Source organism: Oryzias melastigma, linkage group LG22 (assembly GCF_002922805.2).
Source record: "Oryzias melastigma strain HK-1 linkage group LG22, ASM292280v2, whole genome shotgun sequence".
Taxonomy (NCBI): Eukaryota; Metazoa; Chordata; class Actinopteri; order Beloniformes; family Adrianichthyidae; genus Oryzias; species Oryzias melastigma.
This window is the reverse complement of record NC_050533.1, coordinates 22,963,823-22,974,695: the sequence shown is the minus strand read 5'-3', so window position 1 is coordinate 22,974,695 and position 10,873 is coordinate 22,963,823. Positions and strand designations below refer to the sequence as shown.

At 40.3% G+C, this 10,873-nt stretch overlaps 1 protein-coding gene and 1 long non-coding RNA gene across 3 annotated transcripts in view; both read left to right on the top strand.

Moving 5' to 3' along the window:
- Window positions 1-5,417, top strand: part of dglucy (D-glutamate cyclase) — a 15,138-nt gene extending 9,721 nt beyond the window's left edge. For both annotated transcript variants that reach the window (XM_024269977.1, XM_024269967.2), the window contains 6 exons: window positions 728-870; window positions 962-1,061; window positions 1,814-1,962; window positions 2,056-2,175; window positions 3,454-3,614; window positions 4,812-5,417. In XM_024269977.1, the coding sequence (XP_024125745.1) occupies window positions 728-870; window positions 962-1,061; window positions 1,814-1,962; window positions 2,056-2,175; window positions 3,454-3,614; window positions 4,812-4,970 (832 nt within the window). In that variant the 3' untranslated portion in view covers window positions 4,971-5,417. The remainder of the gene's footprint in view (window positions 1-727; window positions 871-961; window positions 1,062-1,813; window positions 1,963-2,055; window positions 2,176-3,453; window positions 3,615-4,811) is intronic.
- A 1,840-nt stretch (window positions 5,418-7,257) lies between these two features.
- LOC112148965 lies at window positions 7,258-9,953 on the top strand. Its single transcript, XR_002919722.2, has 3 exons — window positions 7,258-8,481; window positions 9,336-9,387; window positions 9,514-9,953. It is a non-coding gene; the product is annotated as an uncharacterized LOC112148965 (long non-coding RNA).
- The last annotated feature ends 920 nt before the right edge of the window (window positions 9,954-10,873 follow it).

The following is a 10,873-nucleotide window of genomic DNA, read 5'->3' as shown; positions in this document are numbered from 1 at the left end:
GCTATTTGCACTTTAATTGCTTGAAACTGAGCATTAACCCGGGATAGGATAAATAAAAAAAACTGATGAAGTCTTCTTGTTCTTAAATATTGCATTCTTTTTATTGTTGTCTTGATTTGAAATAAAAGCATCACAGCTCATGGAGTACGCCAAAGGTGTGAAAGCTCCACTGCCCGGGGTCTGGCAGAGTAGCTTTTGTCATCAATCTTCTTTTGTCGTCTTGTTCTTATTTAAGAAAGTAATTCTCGTCACGGGCTGCACGGTGGAGCAGTGGTTAGCGCTCTTGCATGTTCTCCCCGTGCATGCGTGGGTTTTCACCGGGGACTCCGGCTTCCTCCCACCGTCCAAAAACATGCTTCATAGGTTCATTGGTGACTCTAAATTGCCCCTAGGTGTGAATGTAAGAGTGAATGGGTGTGTGATTGAGGCCCTGAGACAGACTGGCGACCTGTCCAGGGTGTACCCCGCCTTCGCCCATCAGTAGCCGGGATAGGCTCCGGCACCCCCGCGACCCCGAAAGGGAAGAAGCGAACAAGAAGATGGATGGATGGATGAATTCTCGTCACTAAGACACGTTTTCTCAAGCTGAAATTATTTTGTCATTGAAAAACTTTCTTAATGTTAACGTTTTTAAGACAATATGAAAGTTTTTCTTGAAATAAACGTTTTTACTTTACTTGCTTTGTGAATAACGGGGTTAACGCCTCTGTGTGTGTTACCCGCTCAGCCCCCCTGATGAGACAGACGGCCCTCCTGGAGCCATCGCCATAGCAACCATGTTGCAGTCTCTGGGAAAAGACGTGACGCTGCTGACGGACAGGAGAGCTGTGGAGATGACCGGTGCCATGGTGGATGACGCTGTGAAGACAGGTGGGTTTGAACTCTCTTCCTCTTTTGCTTCAGCAGCTCTGGAGTCTTCAACAAGCAGATCACCTGCAGATGTTTCCTGATTCTGTCTCAGGCGTGCTGAAAGCTGCCATCCCAGTGGTCACTTTTGATGGCAGCGGCCCCAAGGCGGCGCAGGACTTCCTGTGTCCCCACGGCGACACCAGCAAACCCAGGTCAGCCGATCCAGCCATCCTGACGATGACGTTCTTGGTCCGGAGCTTCTTGAAGCAGGTCTTACTCTCTGATTCTGAAGTCCTTCTCATAGTGAGGAAACTTCAGGAGACACAGAATCTACTCCGAGGAGACTCCTGAATCCATATTTTGGAGGAAATATTGTTATTATCGTGTGCTTGTGGTTTTTTAAGATCATCCAGGCTGGATAAAGGATTCCAGAAAACACAGAGGAGATTAAACTGGAAATTTAAGATGCACATATTTCATATTTATGTGCTTTTTAGTCAAAGAAAGCTTCAGGCGATGATGACACATTTTGACAAGAGCTTCACATTTCAACAGAAGAGTGGATGCAGGGATCAGATTGAGCTTCAGACGAGATCATTTTATCAGCTCTGACAGGAGATACCTGAAGGCTGACGGTCAGACAGTTGAAGATCCAGCTTTAACTCTGGATTAATCAGCTCATCTGTCAGTGAAACAGAACATTCAGGCTCATTTTCACATGTCCCATTGCGCTAACCCAGAATCCTTTGAGTTAGCACGTTCTTTAAATGCTGGAGATCTTCATTCATTTATGTGGCTGGAACAATTCCTCTATGAAACTGAGACTGATGTTCCTGCAGCTCAAACGTCGCTCGCGCTGAACAAACTGTTGTTTTGTGGTCACAGAATCATAAGCAGACACGATTCATCATTTCTGTAGTACAGTTTGTGAGTTTCCATCAATGCTGAGATCCTCTAACTTTAGGTTTGACCACCTGGTGGCGATAGAGCGCAGTGGACGAGCCGAGGATGGAAACTATTACAACATGAGAGGAATCAACATCAAGCATCTGGTGGATCCCATCGACGATCTGTTCATCGCTGCCAAGACGATCTCAGGAGTCTCAACCACGGGTGAGGAACTGAAGCCACATAGCCGAACTCTGCTAACGTTGAATAAATGTCAAACGTTGAGTAAATGGAAAGTTTGTCTCGGTGTTCCTGCAGGAGTAGGGGATGGGGGGAACGAGCTGGGGATGGGCAAAGTGAAGCAGAAGGTGAAGAGCCTGATGCCCATGGGAGACCTGGTGGCCTGCGACGTTCCTGCTGATTTTGCCATCACTGCAGGTCAGAACGCAGCCTTTCAGTCAGGCAGACGATAAATTAGAGCAGTTTGATTTTATTTTCAGCTTTGGTTTATGTAAAAAAATAGAAAATAAAAATGTAGGAAGATCCTAAAAACATGCCTGAAAATTACTGGAAAATTAGGAGTTTCAGAACAAAGAATTCCTCAAAATAATAATTCTGAAGACTTGACCTTTGGTCCAAACATTCTATGTGAAAAATGCAGCATATTGAGTCATGTGAATAGTTCTGTTTTGATGAAAACACCTCTGAACTATTTCTTAAGTCAAGAATACTCAAAAAGTTAAAGATTTATGTTCTTTGCAGACACTGCTGGTAATGTTTAAGGCCAAAAATGTTACGTTGCCATGTAGTTTACAAAATTGTTTTGTTGTAAATGAAGAAAATAGTAGAAGAAATGATGACTTTAAAGTACCTAAAGTAAAAACTACACTTAAACAAATGAATATTTCCTTCGCTGAAAAAGTGTTTGAGTACTGTTTGTCTTAAGCTTAAACGTAAAAACAAAATGCTTGATTTGTGTGCAGTATGATGTAAATACAGGATTCCTGTTTGTGTTTATTGTTACTATTATGGGTTTTTATTTTGTGTTTGTTTTGATTATACCCACTCATTTATTCATCTATTTGTATCATATGAAATAATAAGAATGAGGTAGGGATTCATAAGACTTGGTCTTCATCCTACTCCTGCTCTTCTTAAGTAGATTGTAGATTTCTAACTGAAAAGAACACATAAATACAAAATCAAGTAGTGCTCTAGGGTTAAAGACCCATTTTGATGAAAACAGTGTTTTTAACATGTGTTTATGGCCTTTTTCCAATGATGGAGGACATTAAAAAATAAAATTAAGCTCAAAGGGAACTCCTCAGTATTTCTTTATTCAAATCGTTGTGAATCAGGAGCAGAAAAATAAGGCTGTTGCAGTGACGTAGAAAACCCACTGAGCAGGCTGCAAGCTCCCTGCTCTGCTCCATTCTGATCAATCTCCACTTGGAGACAAATCGATCCACATACGTCTTTGTTTTCTCGTCTGAGCTGGAATCTGGATCCAAACTGTACGGCTGGATAGCTCTACAGTTTTTAAATGTTGTCTAAAAACAGCATAATCGTAATGAACACTTTAAACTCCAAGAGATAATCAGAGAGGGTCCTTAAGGGTAATTTACTCAAAGTTCTCAGCGTTCAGGACTTGTCTGAACATCAGTGCACTCTTTCTGTTCAAACTGAGTGGATGATCCTCATGTCCTGCACCTGCAGGTGTTTCAAACTGGGGAGGTTACGCTGTGGCCTGCGGGCTGTACCTGCTGCACACCTGTCCGTCTCACCGCCGCTACCTGAGGAAAGGTCTGGGACAGGAAGCTGCAGCCACCAGTGAGCAGCTGCAGGACTGGAGCTCCTGCCTTCCATCTGTGGAGAAGGTAAAGTGAGACTTCACATACAAACTCACTGACTGAGGCTGTGGTTCTGGGGATAAGTTTATTTTCAAAGGTTTAAATATATTATCTGATTTGATCTGAAACTTTCTGCAGTGAAGACTTTCATTTGACAACTAAAGGAAATCGTCTCTTCTGTATTGAAATAAGAAGTTGTTGTTCCCCTTTTGGCTTATCCCGACAGGCACCGCAGCTAAGAGGCCAGTGCTGGAGGACCTCAAGGTCCGCGAGGGTTCATACTTTAAAAGAAAGTCACTTAAATAAGAAGGCCCAAGACCATAAAAACATTTATAAACCCTTAAAAGAATCTTAAAATCAATCTTTAAGCGCACAGGGAGCCAATGCAGCGATTTTAAAACTGGTGTAATGTGTTCCCGCCCCCTGGTCCTCGTCAGAACTCGTGCTGAGTTCTGTAGAAATTGTAGTTTTGACAGAGACTTTTTAGGTAAACCAGAGACATTAAAATAATCTGAATGACTAAAAATCAAAGCATGCATCAGCACCTCTGTGCTGGCAAATTTAAATATGAGGAAAAAGATCTCCTGATATTACTTTTTCCTGCTCGGATTAGTACAAGACAGTGACCATTCAAGCTCAGCCTCAGAGACACAGAAACACAGTGGAAGTGGCTGTCATACAGACACAGCCCCCTGTACCCGGAAAATCTTTGAATAATAATCATAACCCAAACATGGACACATGATTACTGATGTTTTTGTAGAACTCTTCACACTAGATAAACCTAATTCCTCGACATCGCATTTGTCTTCCATTCATTCGAAGTGAGACATCCACAGACAGAGCTGGTAGCTCCTCCCACATGCACCCGCGGTGTTAGGAACGCATTATATGACAGGCAGTGAGCAGCAAATTCCCCACTTGGCGAAAGAGGGGTGGGGCACGCAAATTTGTCGTGCAAATCACATTTGATGTGAATGCACCTTTAGGCCCTATTCATAGTGATGAACAACTAAGCCATCCAGCCGCCTGTGTTGAATCAAGAAAGTTTGACCAAACAAACAGTTTCAGGTTCACAACTTTGTCCTTGATGGGATCTCACATTGAAACACAAAGACACAAATGAATTTATTGGGTGAAAAATAAAGAGAATCAGTTATGCTTGGTGAAAACTATGGTCCCAGCAGCAGATTTTCTGAGTCCTTTTTTCTTTTTGTGAATCAGGAGGAGACCTTCCTGTCCACTTTGGTGCGTTTGGGAATACGGAGTGGAAAAACTGGGAACCTGGGCATGGAGGTGGACGGCCTGACCTTTCACCCCATTCACTCCAGTCTCATCAGGAGGCTGCTGGAGGCCACGCTGCCCCCCGCCCAGATGAGTTGAGCTCAGGCTCAGGCGTTTAAAGGGTAACCAAACCCTAAATCAACTCTTTTAACCTGTTGACCTCTTTAAACTGGGCCTTAAAAGTGTTGTCTGTTGGTCAAATTGTTGATACATTTAAATAAAATGGTTTAATCCTTGAAAATATAGTCAAAAACCATCTATATGATGCCCCTACAGGTTGAATAGAGGTATTGCAGCGGTGGGCGGAGTCAGTCTCCAACTTCCCTGTTTGGTTACCCTTTAAACGTTGCAGGAGGTTATGCAATGTTGCTCTTGTTGCCTTTTAGCTTGGTGCTTTTGTTTTCTCATGGAAGCAGCTGTTTTCCTTACTAATGAAAACACCTGAGAAGAACCCATTTTATATTTAAACCTGTATGTTGAACACGTGTGATTGTTTCCGCATTTTCGGACTGAAATCTGTAATAAATCATTCCCTCTCTGTGAAGACATCACACCTTCTTCCCTTAACCCTTTAATAGATCTTTAACGTACTGTAACTCTCAATCACTAACGCGATCAACGTAATTCCAGCTGATTCTGAAGGAGAAAAGCGGCTCATCAATAAAAAAAATTACAGTAAATCAAAGAACATAAACACTGAAGCTCCGGTGTTAAAGGGTTAAATAAATTACGCTTAATCAAGCTCCTCCTTTGGGAATCTGGTCCCAGCAAAGGTCCAGAGAAGTCTTTCAAAAGGAATCCAGATTATCCTAAAGACGATCTTTTTCTCCTGCTGTCTAGAAAAAAACACATTTTAGTTCTGGTTTCTTTAAGCGGCTCCCATGAAATTCACACCACAGAAGAAGTTAATGTTCAATATGAAAATCCTTTATAATAAATGTAGATCTGAATGGAAAACAGCTTTTGATGGTCTGCGTTATGTAGATTTTGAAGTATTTTATTTTGTCACAAATGAGCATTATACATACATACATTTGTTCAAATTTGGTTTGATAGAGAAACCACTTTTTTCTTAACCCAGCAATAGTGAAACCACATGCAGAGACCAGATAAAGATTACACCGCTAAAATGAACATATCCAGAGTTCATTAAGACATGCAAATTACACCTTATCATAAACTAGTCCTTCCCCTCAGGCTTAAGACTAAGTGTTCAAAGTAAGGAGCTCAGGTTTTCTAAAATTTTCAGATTATCTACATTTTTCTCAAATTTTTTCTCAGATTTTCTAAGCTTGTTTCTTTGAAGGCTTCAAGAAAAACCAAGCTCCTCCTTTTTCTAACTTTGTTCAATTTAAGACAGAGTTTTTCTCACCCATCCTTTGTCCCAACTAAATTTCTTTCTTCCTTTTTTGTTCAACAATTTTGGTCTCCAGCTAATTCCATTGTTTATGCTTTTATTTTGAAATAAAAGCACGTCACGTGTCACCAATTGATTCGTTTCGTCACCCAGCCAGCTTTGTAACCGATAGGTTTTTTTTTTTTTTTACCAAAACCTATAAGTTACCTTCGCATTGGAAGCAAAAGTCACAGTTTTTGAGATCACAATTTTCTAAATTGCAAACAAAATGTAAAGTGTTAAGAAAAAAAAGTCGTAATTTGCAAATAAAAATGTACAATTTTTGTTTTCAAACACTTATTATACACATATTTTTTTTGTGCACTTGTTTGCTTTCAGAAAATATGTTTGCGATTGCAGCACAAACGTTTTTGGATGCGTAGTGCCTCATCTCACTTTTGCCATATCTTTGATTTTATTACATTTTAAGTTAGTAAAATAAATAATTTTCAATCAAGTTTGGGGTATCTCATTCATTCCTTTCATGCTACAACTGTGTGACTTTAAAAACAATGAGGAAGTGATTGTGGCCTGATGAAAATGTGTTCAGACTGCAAACAGTTTCAAATTTCCTCACTAGCTGATGTTGAGCTGTCAGAGTTAACAATAAAAAACCTGAATGATCCAAACTCACCCTTCACTTCTCCTGGTGTTACAGGAAACCGGCTCGCACTGCAGCACTTCAAATAATCTTAAGATCTTTAAAAAAAAAATATTTGAAGTGTCTGCAATATCCATCCATCCATCTTCTCGTCCGCTTCACCCCTTCCGGGGTCGCGGGGGTGCTGGAGCCTAACCCAGCTACTGAAGGGCGAAGGCGGGGTTCACCCTGGACAGGTCGCCAGTCTGTCGCAGGGCCTCAATCACACACACATTCACTCTCACATTCACACCTAGGGGCAATTTAGAGTCACCAATGAACCTATGAAGCATGTTTTTGGACGGTGGGAGGAAGCCGGAGTCCCCGGTGAAAACCCACGCATGCACGGGGAGAACATGCAAACTCCACACAGAAAGGTCCCAGCTGGGAGTCGAACCGGGGCCTTCTCGCTGTGAGGCAAGAGCGCTAACCACTGCGCCACCGTGCAGCCGTCTGCAATATCATCATTTATAATTGCATATAATATAAATGCATTTTCTTATAAAAGAATGCCGACAGATGATGAAGTAGTGGGAATTTAAAAAGTATTTTTTTATCTTTTTTTTCTCTCATTTTTTTCTAACAAAGTGACGATTCGCATTTAATTTCTAGAATATGTGCAGACAATGCTGATTTTTTTTTCTTGGTTACATGTTGCTGAAAGTATGTGGTTAATTATAATAAAGCCACACTTAAGATATTTGCTGTGCCACATGCTACGCCTGCCTGTTTTTATAACTACAAAATGTAGCCTTGGACGAATTTAAAATACATGAGGGCAATGAAGCAGTCTTGACTGCACGTAAGTAGATCTTGAAAATGTGATTGAAAGATTTAACATTGAAATGGGAAGTTAGCATTAATAGTCTGTAGTCTTTGGCGGTTGGGCTCTGAGCCAGAGACATCTTGCAAGCTTGGAATGACCTCAGACCAAGTGATCCCATACGCTGATGGTGGTTAAGACCAGACCACGCCGAATCGAAAAGCCAGACTAACAGAACTGCTGCTAACGGGTAATTTTCTCTTTTTCTGACCATTCTCTATAAATCCTATGGTTGTGGGTGAAAATTTGTTTGGACCACTATCCAGTTAGACAGCTCAACTACACAAACCACTCCTTTAACTAAAGCCTCGCTGTGCTCAGAAAAAGAACAACCTAGTTTTTACTGACTATAAATGTGATTTGATCTTTACTCAGGTTAAGAGTCAACATTAAAATATTGTGTAATCTGTTTTGTTTGCAGCATCTGTGACCTCTTAACACATCAACATCAGTTCACATGTGTGCACACCTGCAACAGGAAGATGACTCCTCCCTCTTGTTGGGAAATCTTGCTGCAGGTTCTAAATAGACTCAGCTCAGGTTTTGATTTAAGGTGTACTCTGGAGCAGAATAAACGTTTTTCACAGGAGGTCTACCACTCCAGCATCACTGTTTGAATGATTCCTGCTCTCCTGTCATCAGAGGAGACCCTTGTATGAAGAACTTCCCCCTGCATCTTTTTTTCCTGCATCTGCTGGGATTCATGATGGGTCGATAGAGTCACCTGGGTTCCTTATGACTTACTGCTCAGGTAAATCAACTGGAGAGATGCAGCCCTGCTCTACAGCTGAGAAATGTTGGAGATTAAACCTGATTTAGAGCCTGTTTTCTGATTTCCCTCTGAAACGTGTTCTCTCATTGGAGAGTCTTTCCTTTTTCCTTTACAGCAGAGTTTGCTGCTCGCATTTTCCACCTCAGAATGTTACGAATGTCACATTATTATTCTATAAGTCGGTACTTCCATGAAGATGAACTGGTTCTGAGAACAGGATGTGACACATTGACATTTGTTCACCACCACAACTAAATTGTGGCTTATATCTAACCTCCCACCAGAGGCAGAGAAAAAACAAAGTAAAACAATTATTCTCAATCCACAGAAGAAAAGACTCCTTCAAAAGTGAGATAATATGCAGGTTTCTGTATAGTTTTTTTAATAAGAGTCCAGAAGAATCTCATCATCCTCTAAATCTATGGTCTAAAACCTTTTTCAGGCCACAGACCAGTTTAACATTAGAAATTATCTTCACTGACCGATCTGTATGACACTGAAGTAAACATCTAATTCTCCAATTTCTCTTAACTTTTGGGGGTAAAGTTTATCTTCATCATCTGTAAAATATCTGCAGCTGCTTTAAACTTTATTTACACATTAGATTTCATGTAGGAACCCTTTAAATGTGATATAGATTTCAATTAATCTATTAAGTGGAAGCTAAAAGTATCGGACACTATCTTCCGACTTTTCAGGTGCGATGGATAAATGGTCACTAAAACTGGTACTTTCTAAATATAATCATTTGAATAACTTTGTTAGCATCATTTTTATCATATTAGCTCCTGAATATAATTTATTACTATTATTGTACCTCTTTCTTCTCTAAGGCCTCCACTGGATTCTGAAGATTCTGTAAGGGAATTGCTCCGCTCTCATAGGGTAAGGTGGGACCCTTATTTCTTATCTTTATGGATAATGTTTATGTTGCGTACATTTAATGCAGTTTGTGTGATTTAACTTTGAAGCAGACTGATGAAAACAAGGGCCTTTCCATGACTTTTAAAGGACAAGCTTACTCTAGGTATATTTCCACCATGCAGCAGGATGACCTCGATCTGCTGTTTGAAGTTAACCAGGAAGAGAGCCGACGTCATAGACTGGACTCGACATCTAGATGGATGCAGATAGCACAACGAGGAACAACACGAGGAACACCTCTGACCATACTCCTCCTCTCCTGATACCGGGCTGGGCGTGGATCCAGTTCGTTACAGTACCACATGAGGGCGCTGTCATCAGCCCTTTGACAAAAAGCTGAGAGTGCATGTAAGGTGATGCCAGTTTCCTGCCAGACAACCTGTTCAACATGTACCTAACTAATAATAATAATACAATAATACTAATTAAATCTTTTGTAGAAGCTGAGTTTTGTTTTATACGTATGAAAATCATTCATATTTGACCAAATAATAAAGTGCCTTATGTGAATGTGTAACATTTCAAGAGGTTTAAAATAAATAAAATGCTGATTGTGTTATCAGCTTAAAGTTGTGTTTTCTACAAAAACTTTCCTCACAGCCGTTGTGCAGAAGTAGAGACCCTCATCTGATCAGAAGATCGCAGGTGGAGTTTCCCCCCTGCCTGTAACAAAGTGTCCTACAGGACAAGACCCTGAAACCCCACATTCCTCCTGGTGGTTATAGGTTGGTGCCAGTGTTCAGCAACAGATCAGTGTGTGGGCTTTCTAAGAAGGTACTAAAGTGCAGTATAAGTGTATGCCACTTTTATGAAAAGTCTCTTATGCTTTACTAAATTAATCTTTACACCTAACATTTAATGTCTGAAATGAGTGAATTGCACTTTTTTTGTTGTGTGCTCGGGAGACTGAAGCCTCAAGCAGCCAAAGTATGGAAGCCCGGAGGACTAGAAAAAAAGAAATGCTTTAAATAAAATAAGCATTAAAACAAAAAATTTCAATCATTCATGTCATATTTGATACATGGTTTATTTTTGAGCTCCTGGTCTCATTAGCATGATCTAAACTATCCACCAAACTCATTGAATATAACTTGATCCATGTCTACTGCCCTGTAGTTCATCATCATTCCACTAGGGGCAGTAGAAGGGCTTTTCCTGCTCATTTTAAAAAGCCTCCGTCCAGGAAATCTGAAAAACTCTTTGGCAGTAAAAGCTTAGCTAATTTTTTCAAACTTTATGATGGTAAAAATGAATGATTAAAAATGAATTTCTGCATTAAAAGAATGTGAAATTTGTTGATAATGAATTCTATATAATACAGTTTCACCACGTTTAAAATTTTCTTGTTCACCTTTCGGCTTTATGGAAGCGTATGTGTCCCCAAAATCAAAATAAAAGTCAATACTGGAAATGCTAATTCATTTTCAAAATGTACCTGCATTATGTG